The sequence below is a fragment of the Empidonax traillii genome, unplaced genomic scaffold, assembly GCF_003031625.1.
Source record: "Empidonax traillii isolate 1590-97213 ecotype Southwest subspecies unplaced genomic scaffold, ASM303162v1 scaffold14:size4059594, whole genome shotgun sequence".
Classification (NCBI taxonomy): Eukaryota; Metazoa; Chordata; class Aves; order Passeriformes; family Tyrannidae; genus Empidonax; species Empidonax traillii.
In genome coordinates this window covers 3,305,855-3,328,620 of record NW_020955207.1, presented here as the reverse complement: position 1 = coordinate 3,328,620, position 22,766 = coordinate 3,305,855, and the positions used below count along the sequence as shown (strand labels likewise).

At 36.9% G+C, this 22,766-nt stretch overlaps 1 protein-coding gene across 3 annotated transcripts in view; it reads left to right on the top strand.

Moving 5' to 3' along the window:
- Window positions 1-22,217, top strand: part of BBS9 (Bardet-Biedl syndrome 9) — a 276,739-nt gene extending 254,522 nt beyond the window's left edge. For all 3 annotated transcript variants that reach the window (XM_027892202.1, XM_027892208.1, XM_027892195.1), the window contains one exon: window positions 21,509-22,217. In XM_027892202.1, coding sequence (XP_027748003.1) covers window positions 21,509-21,555 — 47 coding nt within the window. In that variant the 3' untranslated portion in view covers window positions 21,556-22,217. The remainder of the gene's footprint in view (window positions 1-21,508) is intronic.
- The last annotated feature ends 549 nt before the right edge of the window (window positions 22,218-22,766 follow it).

The window sequence follows — 22,766 nt, the reverse complement described above, 5'->3', positions numbered from 1 at the left end:
CTAACTTTCAATGGGCTTTGTATGACTTTTAAACAAACTAGAAAATATAACTGGGATAGAGAAGGGGGTAAGGGACTCATGCCACTGGTGCTTAGTTCTTGCTTTGGAAACTCACTGATAGGCCAACAATGCATTGGTTACTGAAAGCAGATGAACTTTTTTTCCCTACTGTCTGCAATGATGACATTGTCTTGAGATAAAAAGAAATTGCTGTAGTATCTCCTACTTTCTGTCCTTTCCATCTTATTTTGTCTCTTGTTTGTATATGTTTTTGTTTTACTAACCCAGCAAGAAGCTGGGGGTACTCTCTAAAAAAAACCCCAACCAATAACCAACAATCCCAAACGGGTCTTTAGTTTTCAACCTCCTTTATATGCATTTATCCTTTGAAATTGCCCTCTCTTTTTTGCCATGACACTGAAAATCTCCTGTCTTCTAAGTAAGTAGTATAGAGGGAATATAATGAGAAATTCTGTTCTGTCATAATGAAGGGGCAGGTGGTTTCCATTATAAGCTCAGCTGGAGCTTCCTTCCATGCCAGCAGCTTCCCACAACTGACTGCAGTACTCATCTCTGCCCTTTTTGGTGGGGACTGTGGAGAGGAAGTGGAGCATAGCTCTGACAGATAAAGGATTACTCAAATGGCTTCAGTCACAGTTTGGGGATTAGGTTCAGTTATGAATCCATTTTTTTTGAGAGTCCTGTTTGTACTTGTGACAGTCATAAATGAGGACGTTCCGCTGGCAGGAATTTGGCACCTGAGGAGCAGAGTTGGAAGCATGGTGTCTGGAAGGGTGCAAGAAGGCAATCTAGCCATCTTGATGTTGCCTGTCTTTCACCTGCTAGAACAATAGAGCCTTTTACAAACGGAAGTGTTGCCTGTACCTGTGCTATCTCCTCCTGGGCCTGCTCCAGGAGGGAAGAGTACGTGACTGGTAGAATTTTTGGAAGAGTCTGACTGGGGAGAAAGAAAAAACATAGTTTGTCCAGCTGTGACCACTTAACCAAAGAGGGACAAAAACATACTTGAGGTAGGAAATTGATGTTCAGAGGTGATAAGGCTTATCAAGACACGTAGAGGACCTATTAGAAAATGGAAATGGGAGGTGGCTGGTCATAGTCCATAGGGACAACAAAGACAAAGAAGAGGGAGGAGAAAGATTCAAAGGGTAAAATTAAAGCTAAAGGCAAGGTACGTCATGGTAGCATTTTCTAGAATAGCAGAGAGATGAATAAGGCATGAGATGATATGACAGAGACATAGAAAAGCTTGAATGATGTGGAGTCAGGAGAGATAGAATCATGGAATGGTTTGGGTTGGAAAGAGCCTTTAAAGATCATCTAATCCAACCCTCTGAAATAAGCAGGAACATCTTCAACTAGATCATTTTGCTCAGAGCCCTGCCCAACCTGACCTTGAATGTTTCCAGGTATGGGTCATCCACCACCTCTAAACTGTTCAATGGCTCTCAAAATACTAAACTTAGAGCCACTAAGGGAAATATCAACTAGTGGGTTGCAAAAAAAATACAGGTGATTCCCTTCTACGTGGCATATAAATTGCAGTACACATTCCTGCAGGATGTTGTGGAAACCCAAAGTGCAAATGGATTAGATGAATTTATGAAAAAAATGTCAGTTGAAAACTACCAGCATTCCTGTGATTTTATTTAAGTACTCTTTGAAAGATTTTTTTTTTTTCTTAAAGAAAGGTTTAGTTTTAGGCAGAAAAAAAAGGCATAGAAGGCAATGGGAATCAGCAGTTAATAATTTTTTTCCAAGAGATTGGATCATGCTTAACTTTAAACTTGTGGGTACTGATACAGAAATAAATGGAAATATGTGTACTAAAATGTAAGCCTAGATTAAATTCTTGCCTGGTTTAGTGCCATGGCGTGTGGTGGCATGTGGCACCATGAGAACGTGTGCAATTGCAAGTCAACAGATTTTTTTGTTTCCCCAGTTATTCAAAATGAACATAAGTGTAGTCATTGCCAGAGAATAGATTTTTTTTTTTCCCTATTGGTTAGCTGGGAATTGAAATCAATAAATAGGGAACAAGATTTGTAGCTGGTTTGGAGCATAAGGAAATAGAAAAGCATTTCTTTCTCTTTCCACCCTGCCCCACTGCCAGCACTGAGCATTATCTGTCAAACTTGCAAGGGCAATGAAATGTGCTTGCTTTATGCTTGCAGGAGATAAATTGTAAGTGCCTATTTGAATCATTTCAGGTTCCTATCACCATGCTAAAAGACTGTGAAGGAGCATTATGATAATCACATTCCAGTGAGATTTGTGTAACCCTGAACTCATTTGAGAATTTAAGTTCTATACAGAGTTGTGAAATTATGTTAATCCATTTTACTTGATGGACAAGTTGTATTTTTAAACAAATATGCTATGTGAGCAACTTCAAGCAGGCATTTGGAATCTAGATTTTACTTTAAACCTGAAAGGTAATTGTGTAGAAAGAACTAATCCCAAAGTTAATTGAAAATGGATTGATTAAAATTACAAGATACGAGGTATCCATAAAATGTTACAATGGATTGACTTATTTACAAACTATTTATGATATTACAGTCTTAAATGCATTTATACATACTAAAACATGCATTTACTAGAAAGAAATAGGAATCACAGCTTTTTAATTCAACAGGTGTCATTTAAGGTTAACAATAAAATAAAAAAACTAGATATATCCATGTAGAAACATTTAAATATATTAATCTTTTTCTTTAAATATTTTATTTTGCAGCCATTTTTATTCCTGTGTATACATTCATTATTGAAGGAAATAATCAGAATTATAGCTCCTAACTTTACCAATTTTTTTCCAGACTAATTTTCTTTATAATCCAGAAGTAACTGGCCTCTGTGTCCCTGGTTTTGGATGAACTTCCAGTTTATTTACACAGCCGTTCTTAAATTTGACTTTCTATTTCAGTGATGGAACAAATCTTTCTAATTGTCTGAAAGAATTCAGCAGATGCTTTAAACCAGAAATATTGGCTTAGCTGGCAACCAATCTGACCTGTGGCTTAGGTAATAGAGAATGTATTGCCTCATCTCCTTGCCTTTCTGGTCACAAACTGCAAACTCTGCAATATTCTTGTTGTTCCTTGGAGGAGATTGTTTATTTTTATTTTTGCAAATCAAATATAAACCAGGTGGCGAAAGACTAAATAGCCAAACTGTAGTCAGGAAGTGGTTAGAAACAAAGCAACAGTAGCCTGTTGATTCTCAGCCAGATGACCCGACTGGGGGACCTGGTCCCAGTATCTATGTATATCTAGACTGCTCGGCTGCTGTCTTTGGTCTACAATACTGCCTTCTGCAGAGCAGCTGCCAGGAATGGCTTTAGGACTTGAGGCTATGGTAAAAGATGATGAAGATGTGGTGGATGTAATTATGTTCCTGGTATTGTTCTTGATTTGTTGATGAACATGGTAAAAAGATATTCTACTGAAATGTTATGTTTACGCTACGACTTCTATTACCTCGGCTCAGCCAGCGTCCCACAGAGAGCTTGCATTTCTCTGTTCCTGTCTACCATTTAATCTTGCAAGTCTGGCAGAAGGTTTTACCACCAGCCACAGTCTTTGGTCAGTGTCATCCGTCAGAGGTGACAGCAAACCACCCTTGGTTCAGTAACAGCATAAAATTGTGGTCTTCCCTTTCTCTTTTATGCTACTGATGCAACTTGGTGCAACTGTATTCCCGTACTACTTGTTTTCCTATCTCATGTGCTCAAATGGTATTTTTAGGACACTGAACAAATGTAGAGTTTGTCTTAATCTCTCTCCACGTTGCTCCTGAAAGCTTTGTAATTTCTTCTTTATTGATAAAGTATTCATCTTTCTTAGCAAAAAGCTTATTCTGCCATTGTTACTGTGTTGTGACACTGAAGTTGAGGGTTTCTGGGGAAATATGCCTGCCAGAACCATCTGCTGAAGAAAACATTAGTGTCCTTCCTAATCAGTGGGGACCTTTCTGGTATGAAGGTTCAATGTACGGAGTAGCAAATTTGGTTTAACAGAAGTACTATTATTTTATAAAGGAAATTATCTTGCAGTAGAATGACTTACTGAAGCAAAGCTTTTCGCGTAAGTCAAGTCATCTGGCTTTCAAACATACTTTGAAAATAAGAGAAGTCCACCAGACTATTACCAGACTGTTACATATGCTGTGGAGAAAACTCTGCTGGAACTGCAAAAGCACAACGTAGTGAGTGTCATTTCTGTCTCCTTCATTCTGTAAGTGCTCCCTGACAAATGGGGAAAACATCCATGTTGGGCATAGTTTGCTCAAATGTGTGCTTTACCTAGACTTAATCCTTCTAGTACTGGCAAATTGAACTCGCTATCCAAGCAATGACAATTCCAGTAGACAATGTGTGTTATATTCAAGATTGCTATCTCATAGTTTGTATGTCACTAGACATGAGATTAAGTGCTCTGTAATGTGCATATTACAGCTATTTTTTTACTTCCTCTTGTGTTTTGTTTGATGTAAAGTAGAGATGAACAAAAGCAGATCATGATTTCAGTGCCGACGTATTGCACATGTACGTGGCTGGAAGCAGAAGCAAAAAAAATTTGGACCTAGAAATAAAGGAAAATTTTGGACAGAGAGGAATAACTTCCTTACAGATGTGATTCATTCTTCACTTGAAACTTTTACATCAAAAAACTCAACTTGAAGTTGAGGGCTTGTTGAGTAAATTATTGGGTGAAAGTCTATATTCTCTTATTCCAGGCATCTGACTAGATGGTTGGTATTGAGATCATCATAGTTGAAGCCCTTCTGTTCTTTAAAATCTGTGAACAGTGAAGGTTGCTGGCACATGTTTTCAGCTTATCAGGCTATGTTTTCTTAAATAGTGTGCCCTAGTGAACAGCAGCATTCTAAAGGTTGCTCAGTAATACCCAGTATTCCTTTAAAATACACAAATTCTGCCCAGTTTAGCTCCAGCAGGTTTTTTGTAGGTCCCTAACAGAGAGTTTCACCAGCACAGAGGTATTCTGTGTTTGGTGTGCATGTGCCAGATGCATAACCCCATCTTCCTTTCCTTTTGAAAATGAGCACCTGTTTTGCAAACCCCTATTGAGAATTTTTTGCTCCATAGATTCCCTTTCTCTCCTTTATTCTGTGTGCAGCAGCCCACTGAAATTGGTTTCTACCAGTTTCACAGAAATCTTCTCTTTACCTGCAGAGAGGCCCAGGGCCAGAAGAGTGAGCAGGGAGGTAATAGCTCTCCTAGTCACCTCTCAATGGGCTGGCAGAGCTGTCTGTGCTCAGGACACGTGGTGGAGATTCCAGCACTGGCACTTGGTTTGTACATGTGCATGGAGGTAGCTGTAGGAGTCCAGTGTGTTGATCATGTCCACATGGGGTAGAGCTCATGACCCTCATGCTCTGTTCTACAGAAACCTGAGGATAACATTGGGGCACCTCAAATGCTATTTTCTTCCTCACTTCAAATGATGCACCGTCTCAACACCGTCTTTCTGCAGAACATTTGCTATTAGGATGGAATTGATGAGGTATTGAATTCACCCTGCTTTTTAAATTATGATTGCTGTTTAACATGTGGCATTTTATAAAGCTGGTGACATAAATCCCAAGCTTGTTTTTTAAGTTTAATATCAGCCTCTAATTTAGAAGTGCTTCCTTATGGACTGTTTTCCTAGGAGAGTATGTAATTAAATGTCATGGTGTGGGCTTTTGATTTCGAGTGTGTTTTTGGTTCTCAAAAATTTCTCATCTAAAGCTACTTTTATCAAGGGAAAATCATCAATATAAGTTTTTTCCACTGTGGTGCATTAGTTTACATAAACTTTTTCTCACAGTTTCAGTGAATATCTCTGAGAGACAGATGGGCTGTAGGAAACCAAACTGAAAATGCATCTATTTTTGTTTGACATGAAGAAATTGCACATCTTGATGTGGGGTATTTGGATTTACTGAACTAGAATATATCAAAATTATAATTTCAAAATGTGTGATTTACATCCAGTTGTTTTGTATTGAACAAAAATACCTTTCATTTTTAATTGGATTTGAAACCTTATGTAACCATGACTGTTATTTCTTGTTTTTCTCTCCTAGCCCTTATTGAACCCCCATGGCCCGTTTCTTATGCATTTGAGAGATGAACATCTCAAAAGATATATAATTTCATACAAATTTCATAGAAGTTGTCAGGTGGGTGTAAAGGAGAGGTTCAGATTATTAGGGGAAAGGCTCAAACAGAATCAAATTGAAATTACCTGTTGTGTTTGATGTGAATTTGAATAAGTATGGCCTTACCTCAAAGCCACCCTAATTTGTGGTTCATGCTTGGGAAGAAATTACTAGATGTGAAGGGTAGCTACACGTACTGTGAGGTGAGATGATAGGAGACATAAGTGGCCTTAACTGGGAAAACCATGGGAGAGGAAATACATAAATCTGACAGAAATCAGGAGTAGGAATCAGCATACAAAATGAGGCTTTGTCATTTCTGTTGTTCTTTATAACCGCAACTTGTTTTATGGTGGCATTGCCAATCTGAAACTTAGTGAAAAGTTCCTCTATTTGCTGTATTTCCATGTTTTGATGTACCAAGTACCAACATTTTCCATGAAGCAAGCATTCCACTTCCAGAAATGAGTTACAGTTGCAGAGTGTATATATATATATATATGTATATGTGTTTGTCTAGTACAAGTACTGAAAATCAGACTTAAAAAATTCTGATTTCTTTATTCTAGCCTCTTGGCACTTCAGTTTTGTATACAGATTTCAGAAGAACTGCCTTTGCAAGTTTAGGTGTCAGTTCCGCTCTTTGGCAAGTCAGATTTTGAAGAAAACAGCTGTTCTTACAGTCCTACTTTTAGTGTTTGATACAAACCACCAGTCAAATTTAGAAGATTATTATGAAAATAAATAATGTGAAGTGGGAAGAATGAAAGACAGCAGAAAGTTACCTGGTTTTTTTAATACTTCAAGCTGTTTTGAGTTGATTTATGGTCTTTATTTTATTTCAACGTGTTCTGCAATGAGCAGATTTACCATGTAAACCTCTGCTTTATCTCCTTTGTTTTTCTTTCTCACTGTTAAAATTCAATATAATGAGATGCAAACTGCCCTTTTATCTTCTTCTTATTTTTAAGTTAGCAAAAAATGAATGTGGTAAAAGTTTTGTTAGTAACTTGTTAATCTTTAATGACTGTAAAGGATGATCCTATCTACTGTTTACAGTTTTAAAGAAGGTGGTCTAAGGAGTGTCTTGCAGCTCTCAGATCAAATATAAATAACAGTGATGGTTCAGAATTTGGCAGAGTGAATATATGTGTGTACATGATTACCTAATTATATATAATCATATAGGTATATTTACATTATGGTAATAATCTTCGTTTTAAGTTTTAATCTTAAGTATATTATCCTTTAGGTTTTCATCAGTAACATAAGGAATTTGAAGCAGAGCTGACTTTAGAAAATTTTCTGTTTTCTTGTAGATAATGTCTGTTTGCAGTGTAGAAATTGTACAAGTACAGAACAGTTCTGCTAGGAAAATGAGCTTAGTGTTCTCAGTTTAATCCAAGTTGGACAACACGTTATTTGGCACGATTAAGTGGCCTAACTTTAAGAGAAGTACAAGACTGAATGAGCATAGAGGTTTTATTATTTGAGTGAGCTGAACTGTATGCTTAGAACGATGAGAAGTCCTTGTACTGCATCCCACCTGCTTTCAATTGCACTGCTTTTATAAGCACTGGATTTACAGTTAAAAAGTCTCCTAAAGAAATGCTGTTCTTTCTCATTGTGTATAGATGAAAGGATGCATACTTTTGCCTTTCAAGTACTGTATTTGTTGAGACAAGAAAAGTTGTGTTTTATAGAAGCATTGATAAAAATATCAGCGCATACATTAAACAGATGACATTTTCCAGAAAACAAATGTGAGATATTTTATATTCAATAGACAAACAATTTTGTTATGTCATGTATCGCTCTTGTGCCTTACCTGTTGAACAGAACCTACTTTTAAGGGAAAATGCCCCTTTCTTTGTCCAAACTTAATGACTGCTTAGTAAAATGTGAATTTCTGTTGGGGTACCAGTCTTAAATTTTACATTCACTTCCTGTGAATTCTAATGTTAAGAGGGGTGGAAATTCAAGCGTTAAGAAAGAATTCATTCCATCAAAAGTGTTACTTGTATTGAAAGAATATGATAGAATAGACTGTCAGTACTGTAAACTTCCCTTTCTGGAGATCTTCAGAAAGAGTCTCAGTTGCCAGTTGGAAAGTACCAGCTCAAAGATAGGATTTAGTCAAAGCATGACAGAAGTCCTCAATGTGGTGTGTCTGATGCTTTGCTCAGAGGTGTTGAGCATAGTGAGCTGAATTTTCAGACTATGATTGCAATAGAAGGATGGGATTATTAAATGATGGCCTCGCAGTTGTCTCATGGGTTGAAGAGGAGCTATTGGATTTCATTTCCAGAGAAAAATGAAAGAGACTGTGTTCTGTATGTAGTTCTGTCTTGGACCCAAAGTTACAATGCACAGGGCATTTTAGATGGCTTGAGCCTGAACTGAGGTTAAATAAATAAACCGTGAAGTTAAGTACAGTTATCAACCGCTCAGTCCAACAAAAAATAAGGCAACCTTTTTCATATAGTCTTGGCCTTCTTGGAGGTGCCAGAAGAGGAACTTCAGTATTAAGGGTGTTGAAAATAGCTTGTAAAGCAGAAGCCAATGCTAATAAACAGTTTTGGAAGTACTATGAGTGGTTTAAGCATAGTCTGGATTATTGTTATTACTGTGTTAAATCACAGCAATCAAATAGCCAAGCATTGCTTTGAATGATTAAGTGGAATGACCGTCAATGAAAACCCTTCAGGCTGTATTGCAGACACGGGCATGGGTGTGGTCATGGTCAGCTCTCCCAAACATTACTTTGGATGCTGTTGCAGATACAGAGCAGGGTGTTACATGATATTTTCAGGATCTGCCAGATTTTAGTTTGGTTTGGATATTTTTTATGTTTCTTGGCAGGCACGCACATCCCTGCAGCCATACAGCAATCTGCATTAATGGCTGAAGTAACACCTACTGGTGAGGCAGAGTCAATCAGCAACAGGCTGCTGTTGACTCATGACTTCAGTTGACTCATGATCCCATTGAGCTTTAAGGGTCACTTTTGTTCCCACCCTGAAGCCCAATGCCAGTTTCTGTCATGATTTGATTAAGAAACTAGATGATGTGCTTTATGGACTAATGAGCAAGGAAGATATGGTAGAGCCTTGTATTATTTCCATTAGTTAAGTAAGTTAATTAAAAGTATTTGTTCATGTTTATAGTAGTGTACACCCAAGGTTTTAGATAGATTGCACTAATCATAGAATTGTAGAAGTTGGAAAAGACTTTTAAGATTGTCAAGTCCCACCATAGAGTTCAGTGTGTCATTGAGTCCAATACAGAGCTCAGTGTGTCAAAATGGCACAGAAAGATCTCACAAAGAAAGTGATTTTTTTCAAACTGTATTCAGACTTTATCATCTTTCTCATATATTTCTGTCTTTCCTGGAAGAACCTGGAAAAACAGGTGAGGCTTGAAATATGCCAGATCTGGGCATTGTCATATGAAGGTGGCATCATATGCCACAGAAAGGGATTTTTAAATCAGATTTAAGAGAAAGAATAAAGGAAGACAGCATTTCGATCCTGGAATTTGGAAGGTAAAGAAGTATTAGAAGCATTTCTATGATGTCATTCAAAACAGTCTTGGCTTGAAAGGGAAGCAGTGTTGCAGCATCTCTGAAGTATCTCAGTATGATCCAGTTTAGTTTTACAAACATGAAGTCATTTAACTTGTCATCTCACGAATGATAGTGATAGATAGGAGAACAGCCCTTTCTTCTTCAAATCTGTAACTTGTTAAAATGACTAGCCATCCTTTTCCAAGCTACTGCACAGGAACTCAAGCTGGCAAAAGGTGTGGAATGCTTTGGGCAAATACTATTTCTGATGGGACAGTTTTAAATTCTTCCATGTGGGTGCAAAAGGTCTGGCTATGTCAAGTGTAAGCTATTCCACCATACCCAATGGAACCATCTGTCTAGAGCTGCTTGGTAGTCCTTACAGCAACCCATTAAATTGAGATGCTGATACGTGGCCCTATTTCAACAGTGCTTCAGTTTTACTGCCTTCTGAAAGGCATGAGAGAAGGGTAGGTGCTACTTTAAACAGTGTGTTTGAAACTTTGTTACATGTTGTTGTTCATATGTTTTACTGTTTTCTCGTTCATCATCTCCAAATTAACTTCTCCTCTTCATGTACCATTGAAGGAGTGGCTTTCACACTTTCAGAATCATGCATTTCTGCTGGCCTGTTTCCTTCAGGTCGTCGTATCTTTGCACCTTTAACTGAAAATAGTGTAAGAATTACTTTTATTTTCATGTTTAGTGTGATTTCATGGGCTGAAAACCATGACTTCAGGGATGAGACATTGGAAAAACCTCTTCTGTCCCAAGTAAGGGTTAAAGCAAAACTCATCTACAGCTTAACTCACAGTTCCTTTCGAAACATCTTACATGTTAAGTATATTACCTTTCTTCCAAAAAAATCCCCGATTACAGCAACAAGACATATAAACTGCAAATGCATTGGGAGAAAAGCAAGACCATCCTGCTTGTTACAAGATCCTAGCAGAAGCAGATAATGGTCAGGCACAGTGGGACCGTGTCCACATTTTGATAAATCTTCATCTCCTGTAGTTAAATTTCACTTTTGCTATAACAGAAAGTCTCTCAGTAACATTTCTCTTGCTATAATTTTGCTGAAACTATCACCTTGAGAGGTTCCAATGGGGCTTTTGGAGCTCTGTGTGAACTTTGATGTAAAGCTCTCCTGCAGTGAGAGATCAGATGTGCCATATGTATAAGCAGAGACTCCTTTGAGAACACTTTCTTAGGAAACAGATGCTTTTCTGTCTTCAAAGTTTTAAACAAAATTGTATTGAGTTAAATGCAATATAGGATTTAGGTATTTCCTTGGGTGATGTCATCAGATTCTATTTAGACTTATAACCTGCCACAAAAAACCCATATCAACATTGCTTGCAAGTTACATGCACATTAAAATGCGGAATATATATATATAAAATTATTTTTGTTTCTAAATGAACATTGTTATCAAGGAAGTCTGAATTTCATACTTTAAGAAAGATCATTTGTTTGCATTAACTCATAATATTTAATTGATAATATACTACTCATCAGAATAAAAAAAGAAAACTTGTTGGCAGCCTAAAAAACCAAATCGTATGAAAATTAGGCTCTACTGCAAGCATTTACATGTTTGAGAATTCCTATAGGACTCCTTAAGTTCAGTTGAATTACTTATCCATAAACCACAGTAAGTGTTTACAGTACCTGACCTTAAATCAAGGATTTTTTTTTTTTTTTTAAACTATCTGTGGTATACTCTTTAAATATGCTGGGATTTGGCATGTTGTTTTAAAATGTTCCAAGCCACTGATGTTGTTTAAACTTCCTCCAAAGCTGGAATGAGCTGCAGTGATTGATAAATTGAAACATTGCACAATAAAAGACCTCCTTCTCCCTGTATTTCAGTGTATTTTCTGGAAATCATTTGCCGTATTTTGGAGATTGTTTTCTGATTTAGCGTGTTTGTCTTTGCTTTCTTACCTTTGTTAAGGCACTTACCTTATTAGTCAGCGAGGAAATAGTCAACATTAAATAACTACCAGAATTAAATAACTTGCTCTTCCTAGTATTACTAGTGTCAAATTCTGTGAGAAGCCTGTGATCAAGGAGTTTGTCTTGTTGCATTGTAAATTCATGTTCTTTACCTGACATGAATTTATTTTGAGCAGCGTCCTTGAAGAAAACAGTAATTTCAACAGCAAGCTGCATTTGTTGTGGGAATCCCATAGCAGTGACATTTCCTGAAAATTTGTAATACTGAATAGGCTGTCTATAAAAGCTGAGCATGTTTTCCCTAAAGTAACAAAAAATTATGAAAGCTATATTGGTTTCCTGCAGTCTGACTGTACTTAGTTTTTATTGCTTCCTGAGCCTATGAGAAAATCCATAAGACATTTAAAACTGTTACTTTCATCATTCCAAGCCTTAAATTCGGGTGTGTTGGCTTTTACTCTCTCGCTGGAGGTGCTAAAAGGCTCAGTCCCACAAAGTGCTGCCCTCCTTCTGGTTCTGCTGATCTTGGTGTGAGCTTGGAGGGCCTAGAGATTTCTAGTTGTTGTTCAGCTTTGGCCCGTAAGGGTCCTTAATTGGATCATCAAACCTGAGTAGCTTTACGATTTTTGTTGTGAGTACTGAAATTGCCATTATACTTACTACGGCCAAGATATGGCTGGAAATATTCAGGGGTGTAGCAGGGGGTAACTCTACTTCCATCTGTATGAGATAAGACTGTTAGCAGTGGAAAAGTGGTGGAAATAAGGAACATTACATTACAGGTCCTTAGTATGTTAAGATATTAAGACAGTTTAGAATACATATCAGATAAAAAATACAAACTGCTTTTATGCAGTAGTTGGACCATGATCCTTGTGGGTCCCTTCCAACTCAGGTTATTCTATGATTATATGATACATTACGCCCCCTGCAAAGTCAACCTTGGCATTTCCAAAGATAAAATTTTGGGGAAAGCAGGAAATGGGACCAAAAAAACCTCAAGACAACAAGAAAAACCAGATACAGATTTTTGTGAGCAATAGAAAGGAGTTAAGTGCCCATTTAGAAAACACTCCATCTGCTACTTCAGTACAGGCTCCTTTTATATTGTTCTTTTGCTTTTAAGCCAAGGTTGAGACTTATCAAAAGATTGCACTAGGGAAAAACTTCTTAAAGCATTTTTCTCATATACTGTAGCTTAAAAGGAATGTGTGAAAGTCAAGACTGGAAAGTATTCTACAAAGGTATTTTTTCCTTTGTTTATTTTAAATACATTTTCCCCCCAAACCTCCTTCTCTACCGAAGTCTTTTTTTCCCACAAGACTCTAAAGGAAAAATGACATCAAATGGTAAAATCCTGTTGTATGTTATTTCCAGAAGATCCATGGAAATCTTGAATATGATTTTATCATTTGCACTGTAATGTTCCATTTTAACAAGGAGCAACATACTGAAGAGTATTCAGTTGCTGAATACTTGACAGTAAGCAAAAGCTGATGTTTCTGTGAATATTACAAAACGCTTAGGAATTTGTAGCACCTCAGATTTGTTGTACGATAATGGAAGTTAGAAATGGAAAACTCTTGTTATATCAGCTTGATATCTCCCTGACACCACCAGATTGTTGTCTTCGTTGTGGTACTAATTTGCAAATGTCATAAGCCATGTGGCTTCCACCACTCCCCTTGGGAGAATACATGGCATTAAAGCAGCCCTGAATATTCCTTTCCTTGACTTCATCTTCTTGATCCTCGCTCATATCTCTTCATTGTACTGAAAAATTCCTGATGTTGCTTTGCCTTTAGCTATTTTGCTTCTCTCCCTCTCCTCTTTTCTGTTTTCCACAAAATCACACAATTATTTACGCTGTTCTTTTTGGAATTTCTTCTATTTTGTTACATCTTTCTGGTACTGAGGAGTCATGGGCTTATGTGTCCCTAGGCTGTAATGAACACTTTGGAAATCTCTCCTGGAGAAACTGATGTTTGTGTGTGAAGTTACTGAATTGTTTTGTGGCCATACAAGATAAACTCGCACAACAAGCACAGCACAGACCCTAAATACTAGTGTGTATCAGATCCTTTATCCATAAAAAACTGGGGTTTTTTTCCCCCTATACACTCAATATACTTTTTATTCCATGTTTTACTGAAGACGATGTTGGATAAAGCTGCCTATATTTTGCATGCATGTATTGTAGATAAGTTTGTTGAAAGCTTAAGTCTAACAGTTATATCATGCATACTAAAGGAATAACTGCGTTATTTTGACTTAAGTTACAAGTACACACTATCAGGAGTAGAGCTCTGTGAATAACTAGTTGTTTGGGATTTTTTTTAAAGTGTCTGACTTGAGGCAAAGAAGTTGGAAAATTTGTTATTTTGGGACGATCTTCAATGATTTATTCAGGTTTCTTTATTTTTCTCCTCAAATGAAGTATTTCACTTAGACATCATATCTGCTAACTTATTTTTTAAAAAAAAACCCAACATTATATTCAAGGAAGTTTATTTGCAATACTTAAGTGTGAAGTGAAAATTCAAAGGATTTTGAAAATATCAACAATGCCGTAATTATTTGCCTTTTTTTTTTTTTAGCCAAATTGATCTGCCATATTCAGCAGAAATTTGACCTCTTAATCCGATTGCTTTATTTGACCTATATTTACATATTTCTAACGAAAATAATCTCAGCTGAGAAGTTTGCTCGCTACTAGCTGAAATTACATTACATAGATGAGGAATGCTTGAAGTGATACTAGCAGGGAGGTTGTAGGTCTTCATATGTCAGTTCTGAGCTGCAGCCAAACTCCAGGAGCAGAGATTGACTGTAATATATATATGGTATCCTTGAAGGGTCTGAGATCTTCCTGCAGGCAGACCCTGGGTGGTTGTTTCCACAGAGTGGGATTCACTGCCATTCATATGAAAATGGTGGCAAATCTTGCCCTAAAGCTAACCTACCCCCGGAGTTTTGCCTATCTGTCATGGTGATTGAAGATAAAGGATTTGTTAATAGTCAGCTGGCTGGTCATCTGTCTGGGATGTCGCTAAAACCGCACAACGAATCAAGCAGGCAAAAGACTGACTACTGTGGAATTACTTCTCCCCAGGAAAAGGAGAAGAGTTACCTCTACACAAAAGAAGACCCTGTTTTTAATACATTAAATTTAATACAATAATACATTTAATACATTTAATACATTAACCATTCTAATCTCAATATACATGGTCCTTTTTTTTTTTTTTCTGGCAGCAAATTATTAAGACCCAACATTTCCGAAAAGCTTAATAGGATTGTGGCTTGAAGTGAATGGGATGATATAGGCATGACGAAGAATAAATTGAGTCATTGGCATTTGTGTGGCCATAACTACCTAAGTTTTAGATAAGTATTGTGCATATTTGCCTTAGAAGCCACTGAAATAATTTACCACCCTAACAAAGGCTGATAGCTAATTAGAAAGAAGGAAAGTTTGGTCACTGAAAAGCAAACTAATTTTTAGGGATTTACTTCTTGGCAAGAAATATCTGTTCCAGCTCAAAGGTGTCGTTTGTGACTTCTTCTTGTGAGCATCTCTAAATGAAAACAATCATTTCTCAAAAACTTTGCAAACCTTCCTAGAAAAGTGTCCAGGATTTGATAGGTGATTGTGATAAACCAGATATTTGGAGAATAAAAGCATTTTTTCCTCTAAAATTTTGGCTTCATTGAAATTACACTTCCCACAGTAATGATCAATGACATCATTTTAGGTAGGTAACTGCTTTTTAAACAACCATTCACTCTACAACCGTATTCTGTTTTCTCTGTAATAATTTTTCCATTTCTTTTTTTTTGGTTCCTAAATGGAACTGTTATTAGAGCGCTGCTTACAGAGCTCTTCTGCATGGCTTCAAACTAACCAGCATCCCATTCCTCTCTTTCTCCTTAATATCTCTATACAGATTTGATGTCTTGGCAGCTCCTTGTTTCTTAGACAATGTGTTTATTCCAGCTGTTTGTGTACAGGGAGTGTGTGTGTGTGCAACTTGTATTTATAGTATGTGTGTGTGTGACTGGGTTCAGTAGAAGCAGCAGCTGTTTGGGAAATTTTGATCTCATCTCACTGGACGTTTTTCCTGATGTTCAAATTTAATAACTTTATATTAGAAACATTTCACATGTCTTGTGCATTTTCCCAATAGGAATCAGAAGAAAGACCTAAAGGAAGTATAGATTGCTGTTGAGGGCTAGTGCCTAGAGGCATGAATGCACAAGAACTTGTTTAAAAAGTTGTTTAAAAAGGTCATTAAAAAACCCCTGCGTGGACACTTGGTAAATGTTGCCTTTGTCATTGTTATCTCCTTATTAACTCCATTGTGTTACAGGCCTTCTATGGTCACTAGTAAGTTAGAATGACAAAAGGAAGATTTCAGCAAGGTTTTTGTAAGTTTTATGGGAATAGACCCTCCTCTTTCCCCAAGGTTAGAGCTGCCCCTTCTACCCCTGCTATTTTGTGGCATTTGGAAGTTTAGCAGTTGATAGCTTCACATAGGTTGGATTTGTCATGTTAGTCGCAGTTAGCAGGGGGCATATTTAGAGTGATGGAAACGGTTGTTTCACATTATCCACCCTGTGATGTATATGGTCCCTTAGGACAAAGCAAAGTTTACTGAATGAAGCCCTTTCTCTCAGTCACATTACTTCCTAAATGAAAAACAAATTTATTTGTTTTACACAATTCTTTAGTGAATGAGTCAGTCCATGCTTCCCACTCAGTCAGCTACCATCAGTCCACTTTCAGATACCAAAATCTGAGCATTTTAAAATTGTGTATGCAGGGATCAGTGACTCATTGGTGACTCGGGGAGGCAATGGTAAGGCTCACTTTCAGCTTATTAGCCCGTAAAAAGTGATACAAAATACCAGTCAAGTTCAGTTTCTCTCCTTTAGGCAGTTCAGGAAAGTTTGTAGCTTGTTCCATCGTGGTGATCAATCTACTGCACTGCACTGAAGTTGATGATTTTACACTGATCCATTCTGCACTCCAACTAAACTGGTTTAATTTGTTTGGGATAAGCCAGACACTGTTACTTTCTTAGACTTTTTGAAAATCGCTTTGGATTGTGTTCATGGAATGAAGATTAAATACTTAGAAAAAGGAAGCTGTATACATTTCTTTGAGGAATTTATAATGATAAAGAAAATTATTAGCAGTGAATAAATGGGCATTCTTAAAAAGAGAGTTATGATTTTCAGAAATATGTCTTGAAGGTGCTGGGAAAGACCTGTCATTTTTTGTTAACAAAAAAAATCAAAAAGCTATTAGCTTTGGTCATTTGGAACATTTAGTTCTGGATCCAAAATTTTATGAAAAACAGTTACTATTAAGCAGCAGTTTGTTCTAAAGCTGTTTTGTGCCAGGTCTAGACATAGCAATACTAACCATTAGGCCATGAGATGGGGGGGTTTTTTTCCTCTTTTAGGTGGGAATAGCTGAAGAACAGGGTGCCTCCCTTCTCTAACTTAATCTGAACTCAAAATAACTTTTGTCTTGTTATAACAGCCCTCTTTCTGAGTCACTGTATGAAAAAGAGACTGGAAGTGTTGGATATTGCAGATCAAACACTTCAAAGCCAACTTTGACTTAGTTTTATGCATGCTTTAGAGTAGACTAATGTACAATAGTATCCAGGAAACTCAGCCAGTAATTCATATGAGTCCAAAATGTTCTCCTTGGGATGAATCATAGCAGCATAAATGATAGGATGGGAGAAGATCCTTTAGGTCATCCAATTCAAAACCTGGGTATCTTACTTTTCACTAATCCCCACTAGATTTCATCTACCCTATTTCTGCAATCTTCTCATATCCTTGACTCAGCCACTTCCCTGGGTAGTTTCTTCCATTGCCTAATTGTTTAACCTGAGCATTTTTAAACCTTACACCATCATGCTTAGTGTGAACAATTTATGACTACAGAAAATGATCCTTTCCCCTCCCTTCTGCCACCATGATCAAATACCATCCCCCCCTTTAAAAGTGTCATTGTTTGTTTTTTTTTTTTCCCCCTTCTGACTACATGAATAATAATTCCAGGAAAGTTGGGGTTTTTCAGCTGTCTTTGGTGCTTCTGTCACGGTAACTGATTTTCTTTGAACTTTTGGTTTTCAAGGCTCAAAAGTACATTTTGATCTACAAATGAACTTTCTGTGACTCAGTGATACGTGTGTATTAATCATGCTTTTCAAGAGGCAAATTAACATGATTGAGGTACTTTGTGTTTTTGTTCATAGGATCTGATTTCTGAGGGTGCTGATGTCCTCTGATTAATAAATAACAAAATCTGAGGATTTAAGTGACTGTTTTGATGTCAGGTATACTTAATACCATGTTACTAATCAGGTTATTAATTTAAGGGTGTATTTTGATGCTGTTTTGAAAAATGACCTCCAAACTCTCTTGGAGTTGCATGGAGTTGTCTACTGCAGAGTTAAAATTTATCCTTTATCATTATTTCCAAAAGAAATTATTTCTTAGACTTTCTGAAAACTGCTTTGGATTCCCAGTTTGTAGCTGTGCTGATAAATAGAGATATAAATAATATAATTTTTTTAAAATACTTTATTTAAGTGTGTGTGCTTAGACCAGTGTTATTCTGATAGTATTTTTGGATGAACTATAAAATGAAACATTGAGAACTTTATAACGGGGTATATGAAGGTGAAAGGAAGCTCTTTTTTCCCCTAATGAAATGATGTAAAGGAGACTTAATCTACAGAATTTATTATTTATACCCTGTATTTTTTAGGACCTGCCTAAGCTTGTCAGAATATGCTGATGAGAAACCTCTCTGATGTTAATTATCTCATCTTCTATAATGTAGCATGCGCCAGTTTGATCAACGTGACATTTATGTTTTTCTCCTAGATGACTAATAAATATTGCACGCTGAAAAAATACAGGGTAGAGGTGGGAAGGCTGGTTATTGCAAGCCATGTTTTCATGATTCTGTGCTGCCTCCCATTTTGGACTTGCACAATAAAAATAGCTGCAGTCTGTGCCTCACCTGTCAGCTCACCTCTGCCACAGTTTACACATGTAACAGTTCTTTAATCCATGCAGTATTCCAGGTTCCCTATGGCCGTATATAGTGCTGTTGGGCAAACTTTTGTAGACCTGAGGTAAATCCCTCTATGTAACTTCAGTTCTGCCAGTCCATAATTACAGTTCATGTGTTAGGTTTAGTGGATCCAGCGTGTTTCATGAGCTTGAACGTAACCCTTCACACGGTTCATTTTGATATGGCAGTTTGTAGAAATAGACACAGGGGTCATTTGTAGGAAATCAATGTCAGGGAAGTAACTGGTTTTTTGAGCACTATTTTTTTTGGCTCCAATTTTTTTTTTTTTTTTTTACATTATAAATTTATAATTACATGCCATGTTTTCAGCCCAGTAAAAGAAAAGATGCATTAGGATACTGGAAACTTTTCATGAAGCTTTTTTCCCCGTGATATTTTTTGACAACCTCCTTTTCCTGTTTTCTGTTCTTTTATGCTCCTTAGAGGTCCTCTAGCCAGCCAGTCCTCAAAGGCAGGGAGGCTGAGGGCACTGTGCAGTGGCAGTATCATGTCTTAAGTGTGCAATGCTAATGCACAGATTGGTAGACTCTTGGTCTCTGGTAAATCTGCATCCATTCTCTTCAGGTACAAAGAACTGACCATAGCTATAACTCCTTTTTTGTTTCTCATCTGGACTATGTGTGAATCCAGCTTTTATAAGAGTGAGCAGCAGCCAGTCTCATAATTCTTTTACTCTTTTCCTTGATTATGGTGGGAAAGTAAGATATTATCTGGTAGTTTTTTAATGCAGAGCTCTAAACAGCTGCAGATGTGATCTCAACAAAGCTATGTAATCAGGAACAGTATTAACTGTTAGTTTAGCAGTGGTTTCTGCACTGCATTGAGCTGCATGGGGTATTTCACTGCAAATACATGTCTTAAACAACTTTTTCTACTGTGCTGCTTCTGGAGGGCTTTCCTCTGCAAGTATCTGTGTTTAATTTTGTTACTTCCACAATGTATTTCAAGTGGTATCTCCTTTTATCTTCTCTCAGATCTGTTGATTTCTTAGTCCTAGAGCAGTATTTCTTTCTCCTCCCCAGTGTTTGAAACTCATCTTAGTTTCTTATAATCCCCAAATTTCATTGTCATGCCACCTACCTCCTTCCCCATGATCATTAATGAAACAAGATGGGACTTGCTGCTGGTCCCTTTGGGTATCCCAGCATGTGCTATGTGATAAGAGTTTTGAACAAAAGAACTGCCATTTGAGGGCTGACCTTTGGAAACCCAATTCAGCTCTTAACATTGTATTTTTAATTGTCCTTAAAAAAAAAAACCTGTAGAAACTTCAGTACGGGGAACTTCTTAGCCCCTTGGGGCCTTGGGCTTCCAACTGTTGCTGAAATTTTACTGCTTTAGTCTTTTGTATCTCAAGGCTTGAGATAACATTTGTTCAGTTTATTACCATCACCCATGAAAATCACTGTAAATACTAAAATTCCCAAGCACCAAAACCACTGGAAGTGTAAAATAAAAACTGGAAAAGAAATCTAGATGGTTTTGATCATCTGGACTAGAACAGATCTAAATGAAAGCATAATTTTTTTAGAATTATGCAGGTTGTTTGCGCTAAATTCTGTGTGAACATGATTGTGAAAGTGCTTAGGCTGGCAGGTGACTGGTGGCTTGGGTTAGAACACCTGGATGCTCAAATTTTATTCTGCTGACCTGCTGGATCATTTTGCTAGGTGTGTGGGGATTTCAGCCTTCTTCAGAGATGGCTCATAAGGAAAAAGAAAAGATACCGAAACAAACCTCATAAAATCTGTTTGTAATTTTTATTATTATTTATGTATCATTTGGAGATTATGCCAATTTATTTTAGATTGCTTTATATTAATTAGAAAAGGATTTAAGTTGAATTGTTTTCAGCCTGAACTAAGTGTGGATATGTAAGAGTCTGCTGGGTAAAATAATCACTTTTAATGTAGGTCATGCTAATATGTATCTATACAAATTTTTGTGATTATCCACTGTTCTTTTTCTCCCTAGATACTCCAAGCCGTTTTTTATGAGTTTCTACCCCCCTTTCAAATTCTGTAAGGTTAATTATTGCAAATATTATTATCCTATTCAAGACTGATCAGTCTCTTGAACCAATATTTAAAAATTAGGATACTCATTCTCTTACCTTAAGGCAAAAGTTATCTTCAATACAAGAGTTTGGTATTTTTCCCCTTGTGCAAGCCGATACTCAGATATATGTATGCATATATATATATATATATATATATATATATATATATATATATATATCCTTATTAATGAGTTTATAGAATTAGTTTTCTACTGTTTTGCAATTTGCATTATCAGTTCTACCCAGAAAAAGGGACAGGAAAAATGCAAGGAGGTCGAAGTAACTGTGTCTCAGATCATATGCCCAGTTGTTCTGTAATTTTTTTCTGATGCAAAAGTAATTTATGATTTTATAACTTGGACTGTTATCATCTATGATATGTATAAAAGAGCTGATGTGAAATTGCCCTTATTGACTTAAGTTTTTATATTTTCTGAACTTGTGAGTACTTGAATTTGCAAGTTATGCATTTTTATCCTAATTGTTTTGCATGTCATAAATTCTTTCCTCCAGCTATAATCAAGGCTTTCACAAAGTGATGAAATCAACAGCATAGTGCATGTAATTCCAAATACAATGAATTTTTAAGCATCTTCTTTCTGCTTTACAGGTTTGTCTGAGGATGCAGCAGAGGAAGCGAAAAGCCATGGAACCTGAAGACAACCCTCAGGAGGAATTTCTGTCTGATGTCAGATGCATTTATAATGCAGTAGTACCGATCCATTTTAATCTGTACTGATTGCAGTTTCCAGAAGGAGAGGACTGTGCTAGTTTATTTAAAAAAAAAAAAAAGTTACATTCTAATAATTTTGGTTGGGTCTCCCTTAACAACTACTAGCATCCTTTCTGTGCGCAAAGTTTAAGCACTTAACCCACTGTTGTAGGGGTGTTGTGTTGTATTTTACAATATATCATCCCTTTCTAAGGATTCAGTTGATTGATCAAAGACTGTTTACACATAGTTAAAAGCAGCCTTTGTTTCAGGATATGTTTTATCTTTTTAAAAAAGATATTCTGAACTGCACCTCCCTTTGAGATTATATTAACATTTGTTATATCACAGTTTTGACAGAAGATAACTATCTCGTTTCCTCTTGTACTAACATTCACAATTCCAGACAACTGAATTCACTACCAGAAGAAAAACTGGTAATCCATCAACTCCTTTTCTCCTCTCTCATTGCTTATGCAGACTCCTGCTCTCTAGAGATATAGAGTAAAATATGGTTACTGGACATAAAGGGCAAAGCCTTTTGCCATTAACTATGTCACTATGAATGGGAATAAAGTTTACACTGTAAGTACATTGAGCACAGCAACACGTGGATCTTTTTATGGTTACCTGTGTTTTTCTTGTCAGTTGGTCTGTTCTAGGAATGGGCAAGATTTTCAAAAGTAACTCACAATTTTTGAGTGCCTTAATTTGTATTAATCTAGTTGGAGGATGCTTTGAGTGTTGTGTATTTATAATGTGCTGAGTATTCACCTTCTGAAAGTGAGGTCCATGCAAGGTACCTGAAATGCAACACCCAGCAGCTGAGGCGAACTTTGAGAGGACCTTGTCCTAGAGTTTGGAAGAGTCAGGCTCATGTCTGGATTTCTGAGAGTGAGTTAAGATATCACTAAAATATACTTGGAAATGAAAATAACTGAGACCTGGGACAAGGGTAAAAATGGCATTTGAATGAGCTCTCTCCTGGCTGTTGCTGATTCATACCAAAGTCTCTTGGATGGCAGACAGAAAATGCACTGCTAGTCTCAGTTTAGTTTCTGGTAGATGCAATTGCCTGAACCATCTCCACAGTCCATGCTCCTGTTGGTCTCCTCAACAGGGGTTCACCAACTCCTATTCTAGCTGTAGAATAGGC